At 38.2% G+C, this 16164-nt stretch overlaps 1 protein-coding gene across 2 annotated transcripts in view; it reads right to left on the reverse strand.

Moving 5' to 3' along the window:
* Positions 1-14222, reverse strand: part of CAND1 (cullin associated and neddylation dissociated 1) — a 35184-nt gene extending 20962 nt beyond the window's left edge. For both annotated transcript variants that reach the window (XM_068970046.1, XM_068970045.1), the window contains exons 1-2: positions 14150-14222; positions 4933-5076 (exon numbers count right to left, since the gene is read on the reverse strand). In XM_068970046.1, coding sequence (XP_068826147.1) covers positions 4933-5076; positions 14150-14217 — 212 coding nt within the window. In that variant the 5' untranslated portion in view covers positions 14218-14222. The remainder of the gene's footprint in view (positions 1-4932; positions 5077-14149) is intronic.
* Positions 14223-16164: the final 1942 nt, after the last annotated feature.

A 16164-nucleotide genomic window follows, 5' to 3' on the forward strand; every position in this document is an offset into this window, starting at 1 on the left:
CTGGTAAATCAAAGAATAATCACAATGGAGATTAAAAATGCTTCAAACTGAATGATAAAAAAAAATAATCACAAACTACTTGGAGAAAATATACCTTTAAATGTTTAAGAATTAGGAAAGGAAAAAATGAGCGGAAAGAAAAATAGTAAAAAAAAAAAAAAGAAGCAGCAGCAGCAGCAATCAGTAAAATAAGGCAACACACAATAGGGAAAATGAACAAACCTTGAAGTCAGTTCTTTGATAAGATTAGTAAATATGGTAAATCCTTGATTAAATGAATTGAGGGGAAAAGAGAAAACAAATTACCAAAATCAGGATGAAAAGAGGGGGATATTCACTGACAACAATTGTTAAGGTAGAATATCCCAAGGAATGAACAGAAAGTACTGAAATAATTATGAGATACTGCAGTTAATGGTTAAAAGATCTAGTATTATTATAATTGCTGATCCTCTTCAAATATTTCTATAGCTTCAACACAATTTCAACCAAAATTTGAGCAAGCTTATTTTTAAAACAGAACCTGAGAACCTGATTCTAAAATTTACATGAAATACAAAGAACTTAAAAACTCAAAATACTCTTGAGAAAAGAAAAATGAGGCTAGAAAACCTACATGACCTTACTTCAGACTTCTACAGATCTGTACCAGTGTTTCTCAACCAAGGGAGATTTTTGCCCTTCAACAAAAATTTGGCACTGTCTGGAGACATTTTTGGTTGCCCCCACTGAGGGATGAAAGAATGCTACTGGCAAAAATAGTGGGTAAAAGCTGAGAAACTGCTAAATATCCAACAATACATGGAACATACAAGATAGTTCCTCATAACAAAGAATTATCTGGCCCCAAAACTGAAGAGCACCAAGCCTGAAAAAGCCTGAGCTACGCTAACAAAACAATATGGCATTGGCATTAGAATAGACAAATAGACCAGTGGAACATAACAGAGTCTGGAAATAGACTTAACACTTTTATAGTCAATTGACTTTTGATGGAGATGCCAAAACTGACAGCACAGAAAGGAAGATGCTTTCAATAAATGGTGCTTCAACAACTGGATATCCATATGGAAAAAAAAAAAACATAACTTCAATTTCTACTTCATAAAAATTAATTCAAGATAGATCACAGGACTGAACATAAAAGCTGAAACTATAAAGCTTTTAGAAAACAAGAGACAATCTTTACAACATAATATAAACAGATTTCTAAGAACACAGAAAGCAATAACCATAAAAGCTGAAATGAATTTATAAATTAAGTCAAACTAAATTTTAAAGTAAATTAAAATTTTAGGATCAAATTGTGAGAAAATACTTACATATGAGCAAAAGGACATATACCCAGAATAAATGAACTACAATTCAGCAATAAAAAGACAACCTCAATTTTAAAAAGTGGGGAAAGTCCACAAAAAAATAAATGGCAATAAACAAACAAAACAGCATTAAAGATCAGTAGTCATTCAGAGAAATGGAAATTAAAACTACACCTATACACCAACTGGAAGAGATAAAGAGCAACATAACCAGGACCTCCAGCAACCCAGCAGTTAGGACTCCATGCTTCCACTGCAGGGGGCACAGGTTTCATCCATGGGAGGGAAACCATCTGCAATGCTGAGAGTCGTAGCCATTACCAACCGTTGATGATAACGTGGAGCAACTGTACTTTCATGTAAAATGGTACAAATACTTTGGAAAACAATTATCAGTTTCTTAAAAATCTAAATGTTCACGCATGCTAAGTCGCTTCAGTCACGTTCGACTCTTTGCAACCCAACGGACTATGGCCTGTCAGGCTCCTATGTCCATGGGATTCTCCAGGCAAGAATACTGGAGTGGGCTGCCATTTCCTCCTCCACGGCATTTTCCCCCACGCAGGGATTGAACCCGCGTCTGTTACGTCTCCTGCATTAGCAGGTAGGTTCTTTACCACTAGTGCCACCAAATAGACAACAGCAATTTCATTCTTCCTAAGAAATAAAGACACATGTCCCGAGATTCATACAAGAATGTTCCCTCTACCTTTATGCACAATAGCCAAACCCTAAAAAGATATCAATGAACTACTAATCAGCAGCAAAAAGTCACAAAACACTAATATATCCAAAATAAAACCAACTTAAGGTGAACAATGTTGACATCTAGTAAGAAGTTGTGAGGTAAGGATACAATTTTATGTTTTCCAAATGGTAATCCAGTTTTTTTTTTACATGGTTCAACTTTTCTCATGATGCCGCCAACTACATCGTGTAGTTTCCACCCTATTTCCCACTGCTGTTCTATTACTGTGTCACTACCTCACTGCTTTCATCCATTAGATAAACAGAACAGCATGTTTCCATATCAAGCAGGGTTAACCAACACATCTCCAAGTCCAGTGATTTTCAGGGCTTTTGTGGTCTATCAAACAAATATCCTGCCCTTCTTTGCTCTTCATACCAAAATGCCCTTTAGAATCAACTTGTCTAGCTTGTGGGAAAAACTTACTGATTTTTCAAGTTAAGTTAGCATTAAAATAACCCAGAACTAATAACTCTGTTGAGTTATTCTATCCAGGGACCTGAGATGTCTTGCCATTTGTTCACAAGTACATTTTTGCTATTGGTCAAGAGTATTTTAAAGTTTTTCTCCTATAATAGTTTTTTAAAAGATAAAATTATACACTTACTTTAAACCACACAATATCCTCACCCAAAGTCACCACTGTAACATGTTACATTTATTGCTAAGCATTTTGTCTTTCTGTTGCGTAATAAATGGACATTTGCTTCCATATCTTGTTTTATTTGCTTATATGAAGGCTGATTTTTTTTGTTCATTAATTTTACAGCACACTCCCTCACTAAGTTTTTTATTCTCTTTTCTTGATTGACTTGTTTTTGCCTATGACCTTTTAAATTCTTTTATGTCTTAGTTTCCTCCCCCTTGTCTTACAGTAGCTAATGCCTTCAAAAGAAATCTAATGAAGATAGAGAGACACTCGTGTTCCTGCCTTTAGTGTGAAAGTATCTGGTAATTTACTGGCTTTTGGGTTGAGGTATAAATGTATTTGTGCACTTTTTTAAAAAGGACCTAAGGATTTCTTGTTATGCTTTACTTGAAACAAGTGATGAATTCACTTTAATGATATAAAGCATCTCTGACCTGTTCTTCACCCTGACATTAAATATGATGCCAGTTTTCAGAAAGTATTTCATCCCTCTAATTATATTAAGCAGTCTAGGTGTTGGATTTTTTTATTTTTTTTTTCTTTTAAATGAAGAACACAAGTTGAATCTCATCAGTACCTTGACAACTAACCAGATAGTTTTTTCCCCCTGATCTATTAATATGATGAAATAAAAGTATTAATAAAGCACATAATATTAAATTGTCCTTATACTCAGGATGAAATTCACTTGGTCATGGTAAACTGCACTTAATATACTACTGATTTTATTTTGAACATTTAAATGAAACTGATGTATAATTTTCTCTTTTAGTGTTATATTTAGTCAGAATTTGTTATCAGTATTTTGTTTAAAGGTTTTAATACTTTATGTTCTGAAATAATTCTTGAACTATCTGTACTGGAATTATCTGCTGTTTGAAGTTTCAAAGAGTATGCGAAAAGATTTTTGGGCAGGAGTTTCTTTTGGGTGGTGAGTTCTTTGATAAATTTTTCAACTTCTTGATAAAGCTACTTAGTAATTTATCTATTAGGACTTTCCCTCCTCCTAGAATCAGTTCTTGAGTTTTATCTCCTAATATATTACTTTTGTTTATATCTTAATTTCTTTCTTATATTACTAAATATATGTCATTTCCCCCCCAACCTGTTAAATTTTAAGTATAAGAGATCATCAAAAGCTCAGGTTTCTAACAAGATTCATACTCAAGTGAATCAAGATCTGTGTATCTCTCAATCTGGGACAAAACCTACTTTTTATTATCATTTTTAAAGGCTAGTAATTGCTCAGCACATATGTTAGACAAAATTTTGTTTGTTAATAATAAGCACATATCAAAATAAAAGATGAAAATAACTACTGAAGTAAAACCAGACCCATTGGCTCTATTCTGCAACTTATTTTTTTTGAAGACCCATTTTATTTTAAACTTGCAAATGTTCCAAGTTAAAGAAAGCTGTATTACATATCTAGAAAAATCTATGCTGACCAATGATTTCTCACACTTTGCCTGTTTTTACAGATGCGTAAATCCTTAGCCTAAAATAAATTTAAAGCCTTTATAAGAAAATTCAAAAGTAACAATGAGAATGCTCTATTTAAATCAATACCAAATATTTATGTCATACAAAATGAGATTAAATTCTATAATTTAACTTTATAGGAAGCTAAAGGTTGTACTTACCAATAACTTACCATGTAAATTTTTAAGGATCTCTAATATTTGATATGCATAAATTTAAAAGGTGCATTAATACAATTTACTAAGAACTCAAATTCTCTCCCCAGCTGTCAATATCACATCTAAAATATGCTCTCAATGCACCATTCTCCAAGGTAACGGGAATTCTCTGTAACTATTATATCATCAGTGTTAAGTGACCTATAGTTTTAACTGCTGCTATCCTTTACTAAGTCTTATTATTTTTTACTTCCCTCATCATTGGTTCTTAAACTTCACCCCACCTTGGAATATACAGTAAGTAGGCCTTTTAACCTAGCTAAAAAATCTGGCCAAATAAGTAAGAGAACTACTCTTTCTAAAGTTTCATAAGATATAAATACTATTGTTCTAGCCAATATAGAAACTACATATAAGGATATGTGTCTACGTACCAAGTACAAATGCTAAGTCAAGTTACCTGCAAAGTCTAAAACACTCCACAAAGACATAGAACAAAACTAAGAAAATTTACCAGTTACCATACTTAACTTTTTAAAAGTTGAGGTGGTAGGAAGCAAGTAAAAAACAACTTACCATTTGACAGCTAAATTCTGTACCTCTCCATTTTTATCTTCCAGTAACTTCAAAATCATTTTCACTACCTTTCTTTCACTATCATCATCCAACTTGATGGAATCTTTCTGCAGTTCTGTCATCAAATCATTTGTAGCCATAAACCTAATAAGATTAAAATTTGTCAGTAATTAAAATTTTTAAGCATTAATAAAAATCAGTTTTCAAATCCAATGCTATCACTTGTATCTAAGTCCTGATGTACTCTTTTAAATAAGGTATCATTGGCTTTATTTTCCTCAGGTTAGCCTTGATTTCAAATTTACTGACAGGACCTTCAATGAACACTCATTCAGTACACTCAAGCTGACCCTTGAGCAACGTGGGCATTAAAGGCTTCAATCCTCCTGACGTACCGCGCCCCCCGCCACAGCCCTCCACATCTCATCAAAAATCCATGTGTAACTTTACAGTCAACATCCACATCTGCACAGTTCTCCATCTGCAGATTCAACCAATCCAGATCATGTAGTATATGTGGTATACATTTAATGAAAAATTTTCCCATGTTAAGTGGACCTGTGTAGTTCAGACCCATAGTTCTGGGGTCAACTATAATTGCATCAAGGCTTTTAGGGGAAGAAAAGTGCCTCTTATTTTTACTTTGCGTGTGATTTGAATTTTATCTAGGAAGTCTTCAACATTAAGAATACCTTCCTGTGTAATGCTGTAGTGTCAGATTGGGCAGCTCATATTACAAACCACTGGGAAAACTACAAAATGCAAACTCTCACCTCCATCCCAACTCCCACCACCAGAATCAAGTGTATCTTCAAAAGGATGTTTTGAAGCAGAAAGCTGTTCCACCAGACATCTAGCCCCCTTTCCTTAAGAACCACTGCCAAAGGACAAAGTTTTAAACTACACACAAGCATAATTCTTATTGAGTCTTGTGAAACTGCTTAAAAAGAAAAGCATATGGTCAAATTGGGATAACACAGGTAAATTAAGCCTGTGCCTTTTAAAATTAACACAGTTCTCCTAACTGGAAGCCCCTTCCCATTTTACATGATGAAAAAAATGAATTTAAAATCACGTAACAGTCCAGAAAGTTAAAAAGAAAAAATCAACTGAATAGAACCATGCATGCACTTCTACACATAAAGCATGAAAAGCATCTTCACCAATTATTTTACTTGGATAAAATCCATTAGACAGGCATATCAGTTAGGAACCCCTAAGGATCTCCGAAATGTTAATCATATGGTTGAAGAGAAAACACAGGGATCATCAATTTGAATTTAAAAAAGCATATCATCCCAATAAAAAGTTATTTTATAGTTCTGAAGAAACTACTGGTACAAAGATTCCTTCATTTATTTACCATTTATTTATTCACTGCCTGTTATGCTACAAAGGTTGGATTATGAGCAAAGGACCCTCAAAGAACTTATACTTCTAATAAAGTTTATTGATTTCAAAAATCTAGTTAAACATTTTTAAAAGCTGAAATGAGCATCAGCAAAATTAGCGATAGATAATATTTTTAAAAATCAGAAAACTAGATTGAGATAGTAAGAATTACTTTTTAATTGTGACCCTGAAACCAGAAAGTTCCCTCTGTTAATGTGTTAAAAAGTTTGCACTATAAATCTTAAGTTGTTTGACCAGTTTGAAAGCTATCCATGGCAGACTGAGAAGCAAATTTGTAAAATGTCTTTTACACATTTATTGCTTTAGCTATGGCACTAAGGGCTGAAATGATAAACTCAGACCCAGTCCCTTTTCATCTCACATGGCAGACAAACAGGTAAATTGGACAAATCTCACACAAACTTTTAAAAATACTCAAGGGTGTGTGGCAATGACCACACCAAAGAATTGACAGTTTGGATTTCAAAGGTTTGAGAAGGGTTTCCATGGAGAAAGCTGGTTTGGGATTTTAAATCTGTGTGCATGGCGGTGGTGCTGGGGAGGAGCATAGCACCCCAGAGTGAGAAGCAATTCAGTGTGTGAGACACAGGGAAACCTAACGGGAAGATGGAAACACAGGCTGAGGTTAAGATGGGAAAGGTTGCATATACTCATTCACTATGTCCTGAGAACCTTTTATTTGTCAGGTACTATGCTAGGTGCTAGCATACACCTACAAGGGCTAGCAAAAGCAAACACAGGTGCTTCCTGATACCTAGAAGCTTACATAACAATCGAATTGAGGCATAATAATTTTTTTAAACTACATATATGAGTACTTACATCATATGTAGTTATGAACTGAGATAAATGCTATGAAGGAAAGGAACATGATACAAAGACAATGGGATAACAAAATAACATGTGCTAGACTGGAAAGAAAGTTGTATATCAGAAAAGACTGAGATCCTAAACATGAACAGGAACTGTGTGTGGAGAGTGGGGAGGTTATAACCAAGTAAGCAAGGGCCAAAAGATTAAAGAGATTTGAAGACCTTACTAAGATTCTAGTCTTTATTATAAAAGTGATGGGAAGCTACCGAAAAGCATTTGAGGTAGAGATGAAGAGTAAGTGGAATGATCAGATTAACATTTTCCAAGTATTACTCTAGTTACACTATGGAAAGTAGTTTGAAGAGAATCAGACTTCATTTAGCAGACTGAATGGAGAACAGTAAGGAGAGCTACTGCAGCTGGAATTAGACTTATGACAGTCAATGGAGATGGAAAAATGGACGTCCAGCCAATTCTCATTATTAGCAAAGTAAAATGTGTTGTAACCCCCAAATCAACTCTCCAATGCTTTCATGTCATTTGCAGACTTGTGAAGAACCACGAAACATTTGCAGCACCCAAAGCACGCATCCGCACACACTCCCAGCTGACAATGCACAAGGTGATGGTCTGCCTTATTTCACCTCTCACACTGTAAACAAGCACCCTCTTCTCAGTCTATCTGGTGCCACTTTTTTTTTTTTTTGCATGTCTGTGCTTTTTGTTGGTAATTTTGCTGTTTAGAATGACCCCTCCGGGTGCAGTGCTGAAGCGCTATCTACTGTCCCTGATAGCACACAAGAAGGTCATGATGCGTCTTCCAGAAGAAATACATATTAGACAAGTAACTACTGTAAAACAAGAAACAACCCTGTTTGAGATTTACAAGATTAAAAATTAACAGGCTTTTGAAATGGATTAGATATGGGGGTAGTAACAGATGAGTTAAGTACAAAGAAATAGGAGGGAAAACACAGGATTTTGGTGTTACAGTGGGTATGTATCCTGTCCAGTCTTAATGTTATTGAATAACCACTGTCACACATTAGATGGTTCAATCACTCATCTTACATCAGAGGGAGAGAGAATTAACAAGCCTAGTTCCACTACAGACTACACTGAATGGCCACTCCTCTGATCCTAATCAACAAAATCCCAGCAAAAGTGAAGCCGTCAACATCATGAATTACTGCCCTGAAGACCAACTTCATCTGCTCTTGGCCAAAAAAATGAAGATTTGGGGGGAAGGGAGAGATGCTGAGAAAGGGGGGCCAGTAGCCTCTACAGTCCAGGAACTGGAGTGTAGTTCTGAGGTTCTGAACTGAGTTCTGAGGTTCATATCTAAACTCCAATTATAATATCCAAATGAATAATCCAAACAGATCAACAGATCTTATCTTACAGTGAAAGGATATTGTTTTCCTATATATAATCACACAGAACATCCATTTCAGGCAAGCTCACTTAGCAACACAAAATACCAAACATCCTCCTAACTAGAAGAGTGACTGCAACTTCTGCTTTACAATAGCTGTTTCTCTGCTTTACCATGCCTCCTTATAACATTTATTAAGATGTCAAGTGATCGAATTGCCCGTTTCTGACAACATCCACTCTAAAGCAAACAAACCCCTGCCTCCTTGCTGCTGCTGCTGCTAAATCGCTTCGTAGACGGCCTCCTACCAGGCTCCTCTGTCCCTAGGAGACCTTACCAAAATTATCCAAATAGCTACTAACAACCTCTTACTGAGACAAAGGGTAACAAACCCAAACCTGTGGGAGGGACACCTATACATATGAAAATTTCAAGAAGGAAAAAATGGTAAACAGTGTTTACATACGAAATAAAAGAGCAAAGAAATCACCGACTAAGTTACCTGGAGATTGTTATCAATTTGAGGGAGAGTAATTTCAGTCAGCTTAGGTGGGCAACCTCTTAGGAGTTTATCTCATCTATGGGAGGCAATGCAGAAGGCAATGATCAGCTGTGATAGTTAGGAAGAAAATTCTAATAGAAGAACTACCAACATACTGCATTAAAAAGAGGCCTGAGATAAGGAGACTAATTTGAGAAATACTCATCAGGGAACTAAAGTAAAGAAGAAATGGTGATATCAACTGGGACATTTGGTGGATGGTAACATTAACAAGACAAAATAAGAAAAAATAAGTTTTAAGGTGGGAGAGGAGGAAGCTGTTAACAAGCAGACTTCTATGGAAGTCCCAGGTGGATTAACCTGCAGGCAGTGTCATCTCATTTACTCAAATATTTTGGTGCTACCATCATTAGAAACTGTGCCAAGGCTCTGCACAAAAAGTTATAAGCTAGACAGTCAGAGACTGCAACTGAACACACTTGGCTTATTCTACCGAACTGAAAGTTACCTGAGAAGTAAACTTACTCATCTTAAATAAATAAATCCAATGCGGAGAGGCAGAAATAATGGTAGAAAGAGATACTCTGTACTGTACAGTGAGTGGTTTTCACAACACTTCTAATACACAAACACAAGTTTACCCTTGCTTCCAATAGAGATTTAAAGGCTACTGGCAAACTGCATCTCCCAATGAACAAATTACCTTTCAAAGATTTCATACACACCCCACCGCTATCTCACCTTTTCTCATTACTTCTCTTAGTCATGAATCAACTTGGGACAGTCTTAATATTGTTCATGTAAATAAAACTCATTTTTAGTCAGGTTTCTTCTTCCCAGTTTCCTCAATGAGGTCCCTTTCTCCTCTTTTTCAGTGGTGAGACCTAACTATTGCTGATAATGAGTGTCAGCAGTACCTGCATCCACACCTCCCTCCAAATCACATTAGGTGAAATCATGTAAATTACTGCCATCAACAGGCAAAGTACTTAGAAAATGCTCAGAAATCACCTTCTTAAATCTCTACAAATCTATTTCTTCTGATTAAACCTACTTTTCTTCAAGCACAAGCAGAAGAGCCTCTCCTGTTATAACTGTTGTCATTCAGTTGCTCAGTTATGTTTGATCTTTGAGACGCCATGGACTGCAGCATGCCAGGCTTCCCTGTCCTTTACTATTTCCTGGAGTTTGCTCAAACTCATGTCCACTGAGTCAGTGATGCTATCCAACCATCTCATCCTTTGTTGCCCCTGCCCTCAATCTTCCCATAACACATTATTGTAAATGCCCACACAGTACTTTCAGCTATTACAGGATCTGTAAGGTCCCTTCCAACTCTGAAAGCTGATGATTCCATAACAGGCCTGATATTTTTATTAGCACTTTGAACAGTTTTCAAGGGCAAATGTTTTCCAATAGTCAAAACACATAAATTAATTTGGTGACAAACCATTATCAAGCTGGGAAATTCTAAAATGCAGTGAATTATTTTAAGATCGCATCAAATAATTTGGGTAGATTTTACAATGATTTCTTAAAGAAACTTTCCCAATCCTTATGTTTTTTTTCTTAACTCTGGAATTAAAATCCAATTCAACTAAAACAAGTTATCTATTGAGAACTCCCAGGACCAAGGCCCTAAATTAAGTGGAGGATTCAATTCAATAAGACAAGGTCCCTGCCGTGTCTAACAAGATTATTTATACTCTCTCCCTGAGTGGTGTTTTGTATAGAGTGCTCTCACACCTGTACTCATTTTCTCTAACTAGAACTTCAAGACCTAGCTCAGATCACACCTTGCAGGTGAATCTCCTTGCTTTCATGTTCTCTGCCACGGAGGCCTGAAAGCTACATATAGCCCTGGGTTTCTTATCTTTTCACAAATGTCTTAACCATTCAACAAGCATGCAGGTAATACTGAAGGCAAGCACTAATCTTCAACTTTTTGGAGTCCCTCTTAGGGAATTTAAAGTGTCTTTTAGCACAAAATATTCCATAAGCCTAACTTAGAACTGAAATTTAAGGTCTTATTCTTAATGTCCCCTGGTAAAAACCTTGGTGAAGTAGAGTATGGTAGTTGAGAGTTTATGCCGTGAGGGTATCTGGAAATCCTAGATCTGCTGCTGTCAAACTGACCTTGGGCAAGCACTTACTGCAGGATGGAAGTTTCCTCAACCGTAACAGAGACTGCTTGTGTCCACTTTATTGAAGTTGTAAGGATAAGTGTATAAAGTCCACAGTAAGGATTAACTATTACGTACAGAGAGATAAAACAATGGTAAAAATTTTGTTTAGCTTTTGATTCCCTGGAATACTTTAATTCAGTTGGTGGTGAAATACATGAAAATAAAAGCAGAATATCATTAGTTACCTCAACCCACTGAATATTCAGGATTAATATTTATAAGCAAAGCATTTGCTTTATTTGTGCATATTAAAGTTTTCTTCTCTTATCTACATAATCACCAAGCACTAAGCCTTACCATCCCATCTTCAAAGAATACAGAATGCTAAAACATGAAAGAAAAAGGACACTAGGTTTTGGTTTTCTCTCGCAATGAATCTGAGCCTATAATTTAAGTCCTACAAAAACAACAAAAAAAAGATTCTAAAATTTAGAAGCCTGCATCATTTATTTACCCCCTTCACATTAAAAAATTATGTTGTTATTCAGAGACCTGAAAATCTGGGCCTGTAAGGGACCTTTTGTAATCATCCATATCCAAGTTTCTCAAAAGCAAAAATATAATCTCAAAGTAGCCTGCCCAAGATATCAGATAGTTTACAACAAAGAATCCTACAGGACGAGAACCTGTATTGGTGACTAGTAGTCATATTCTCTTTGGATTCCACCATGAGGAAAATGATTTTTTTTTTCCTTTTGGATGTACTGTTTTCTTTTCCCCTTGGCACAAGGTAGTCTGCATACGTTAAGATCTTCTATAATGCTAATTAATCTTATCCTCAAGATCCTTCTAGCATTAGGTATTTTTAAAAATGTGACAACTGTGGTATTTCCAGCAAAATAAACAAGTATATAAATTTCTAAAGAGAAATTAGAGAGCATCATTTTAAAATAGAACACATCTATTCAAATACAGAAAAATCTTGTACTTGACTGCAAATGCTGTTTTAATTAATCTCTTACATGTCAGTTATTTAACATACATAGTGCTTTGGCTTCAAAGTCTTGTCTATTACTAAAGGGTGTGAGCGTATTACAGGTCTTAAAAATATAGTTATTAAGAATAGCTTTATGACAAATTACTGAAAGGCACTTACTGTTCCTAGGCATATCTTCTACAATATTCACCAACTATTAGAAAGATATCATTTTTAGGAGATTAAGTAATCCTCCAAGCAATGTTTTGATTTATTCAAGCCCAAACTGGTAGATAACCCTTATCAAGTTCCACACTGAGTAGTACTCTTCCATATAATTTGTAAAAAACCCTCAAGCATATATGTATTAGTTTCTTTTACAAAAAATGTAAGGAGGCTTTGGTCAATATCACATATGCAGTATTATCACATGACTTGATTTCTGTATTTTCAATGGCTTGCACTGAAAGCAAGCAAAGCTCCAAAGGGAAACAACATTCTAATCCTTTAAGGAACAAACAACTTTTATTTCCCCCAATAATTTTTATTTTCACACTAAAACTGACAAACCTAAAAATACCCCAAATAATCGTCTCTTTCCAAAACACTAAAATATTTATTATGAGCAAACTAATTTTAAAAGTTTTGAATGCAATACTTAAAAACTCCCTAGGTAGCAAAACTTTTTGAAAATCATTCTTGGCTTTGAAGCCACAGAACCAAAATGTATTTCATTGGCTCTCTTAATATACCAGCATACCAATTTAACTAGCAACACGATTATTACCTTTTTCATGATTCTTTAACAAAAAGAAAAATGTTCCCCCAGGACCTAAGGTTTGGGTGTGTTTTCAGGTTTTAAAACGTACTGTTCATACAAAAGAAAAAACCCTCCGACCAAAACTCAAATTGAAGACTATTTGTTCTTCCCTTTAAAATACACAGAAAATACAACCACTAGAAAACAAAACAAGTATCAAAAAACATAAAAACCCGCTTCAGAACGGGAGCTTATTTAATTCGTGATGGAATAGAACGCGGGAAGCAAGGAATGTAGCAATTACTACTGTGCAAAACAGAAAAGAGGAAAAAACCAAGATAATCTGTGAAAATGTAACAATTCTTCAATATGCATGTGACCAAGGTCTGGAACCAACAGCACAAGTCTCCAGGAACAGAACTGTATAACAAACCTTCATATTCACCACCCCCATATTAGAAAACTCCTTTCAGTAAGATCCATTTGTTCCCTGTACTTTTTTGTTTAAGGTTCAGCAATTCAACTTTCTGGCAGTAATTTTGAATAAAAGGAAATAAGACTGAAACCCTGAGTTCCTGCTTGGGTTTTTACCTGCCAAGGAAAAATGACAAGAGATGCTGGCGGGAAAACTCTAGGAGTCAAGTTTCCACCATCCCACTTCCCCCTCCACCTTCTTACCACCTTCACTAAAGGGATAATCCAAAGAAAAAGTTTATAACACAACCCCGAAGACTTGGGAGGAAAAGCAAATCGTTCAAGCAGAATGCACCTAGGCCTGCTCACATCTGCGGGAAAGGAGACGCAGCTGGGACCCCGCGTGGGCAGCAGCAGCAGCAGCTCGGGCCCCACGAGCAGGGAGGCCTAGCGCCTCGGGCAGGCCGGCGGGTAGGCCTGGCCTCCACGTCTCCAAGCCGAGTGACTCCCTTGCCCACAGCGGTGCGTGATCTCGCCCCTTCACGCTACCTGGGACGCGAAGTCACGTCCTGGGAGGGTAGAGCATGCTGTGGGGGACGCAGAAGGGGCCTATGACCGAGATGGGCAACGGCCTAGAGGAAATAACCGGGGGAGGGGGCTAGAAGGTGGGCGAGGAAAGGGGCCTGCTGGGATCGGGGAGCGGAGGGAGGCCTGGAGGCGTCGGGAAAGCCGAGGAACCAGTTAAGGCCAAAGGGGTGGGGCAAGGCCTGTGTGAGGGCCAGGGCCGCGGATGGGGGACGCCCGCCGAGGCGGACTCAGGGTCGGATTTCGGCCTCACCTGAAGTCCTTGTCGCTGGACGTCATTTTTTCCAGCAAATTGGAGATGTGGTACGAGGCGCTCGCCATGTTGACGGCCTCAATCCCGCCCGCCGGCGTTGCTGGTGCTGCTGCCCGCCGCCGCTGGGGCTCCTCCTCTCGCTCGCGGCAGCTCCCGCTTCCAGGGTCGCAGCGCGACGCAGACGCTGACTAGGGAGGCGCCTCGACAGGCTGCCCCCTCCCCGGCAAGGCGTGGGCCTGTCCCGGGGGAAGCAGAGGCTAAGGGGCCGGCCTAACGACGGCGCTGCTCGCCGGAGAACGGGCTCATGAGCAGCGTGGAGTACAGCAGGGCCTCTCCGAAGAGTTGGACACTTCCACTCCCTCCGCACTCGTTCCCTAGGGCAAGAGGCCAAAACCCGCCTCCTTCGCTCCGGGGGCGGGCACGGTAGACGCGGAACGCTACGGAAAGCTAAGGTCAGGGTTCACGGAGGTCTCCCCACGCACGCTGTGGAGACGCCAGATGAAGGGCAATCCTGTTGGCTGAGGCCCATGTCAATCTACACGTGATCCGCCCTTCAGAGGCCTGCCTGCACCCAAAGGAGCTGATCTCGCGAGATTTAAAAGCGACGGTTAAAGGACCGGGTGGCCAGTAGGATGAGGATACCTTCATCCGAAAAATCTTGTTTCATGTACGACAGTAAGAAAAAAAGTTTACGATTTTTAAGGCGCACAAGGCCTGGGAATAAAACTAATTAACAGGTTAGCCTGGGGCACCAACGGAATAATTATTAGAAGGAGCTTTCGTTTGGAATCGGACGCGGGGCCTACATCGCCTTAAACACGATGGTGTAATGTTGCCACGTGAAAACCACAAACCCCATAATTCAGTCGGCATGTTATACTGGGTTAGGGTATGATTGGCTGAAGAAATTTGTAGCTTCCTTATTGGCTCCCGTTTGAGGAGTGAATGCTGGGATTTGTAGTCTGGCAAGGCAGCCGCGCTGGCTAAAACCTTTGGAGCGCGGCGGGCGAGGTTGCTGCTGCAGGTTCGAATTTTCTCGTACAGCTGTTTTTGGTGTTACGGGGTGTATGCAGAGCTAGGCTGCTGCGGTCTGGGCAGGCGCATTGCGGCTGAATTGATGTTCCTGGCAGAGGCCTAGTAGCGACTTCTAACACTAATCCAGGAATGGGATAGTTCCCTCATTCTCAGAAAGCAACCAGTGCTTCTGCTGGGTCTCTCAACGTGCATTGAAGATCCAGACCCCTAAAACTGGAAGGGCGTAGTAAAACCAACGACCATGACCGATGATTGTATTCGGGGCTTACTCCTTTTGTTTAGAATTACTAAACGGTTACCCTCTGTGTGCAGCATTTGTGGAATTGACAATCCGGCAGCTATTTCATTGTTGCTTAAAACACACAGACAGCAATCGGGTATCAGATACCAAATCACGTGTGAAGGTGGCCAAGTTTTTATCGCCTTCATTCGAATTGAAGCTAGCTAAAAGGCCTTCCTAAGTAAGAAGAGAGAGAAAGCCTAGTTAAGAGACGAGGAAAATTCTGTCTCAATCTGTTATTGCTCCTGTTGGGAGAAAAAAATTTTAATGACTTCTTCCGAGTGTTAAATCTCAACATTTCTCTACCGTTCTTTCCTATATCACCAAATGTTAATTTAGTGTCTTAGAAAAGACAGACATAGGCAATAACAAAATAGATGAAACATTATCTGTTCTCATCATTCACATTTAAATGTCATCTCATTACTTGTTTACCATTTTGTATTCTTTAATACTGCTTTCCTCCGCAGTAGTACCATATCTCTTCCCTCATTTTACTCAAGTCTGCTATTACTAGGTCCATGAGTACTTAAGCCATAATTCCTTTCTGCTCTAAACAACCTTTTCAGAGTATTTAATATAAACTATACACACACCGCACATCACACACAAGCTACTCATTTAACTTGTGTGAACCCCAAGGCCTAAAATCTCAATAATTTAGTGATAATCGCCTTTTTTTTAGCCTGAATCTAAGAAC

Source organism: Capricornis sumatraensis, chromosome 4 (genome assembly GCF_032405125.1).
Source record: "Capricornis sumatraensis isolate serow.1 chromosome 4, serow.2, whole genome shotgun sequence".
Lineage (NCBI taxonomy): Eukaryota > Metazoa > Chordata > Mammalia > Artiodactyla > Bovidae > Capricornis > Capricornis sumatraensis.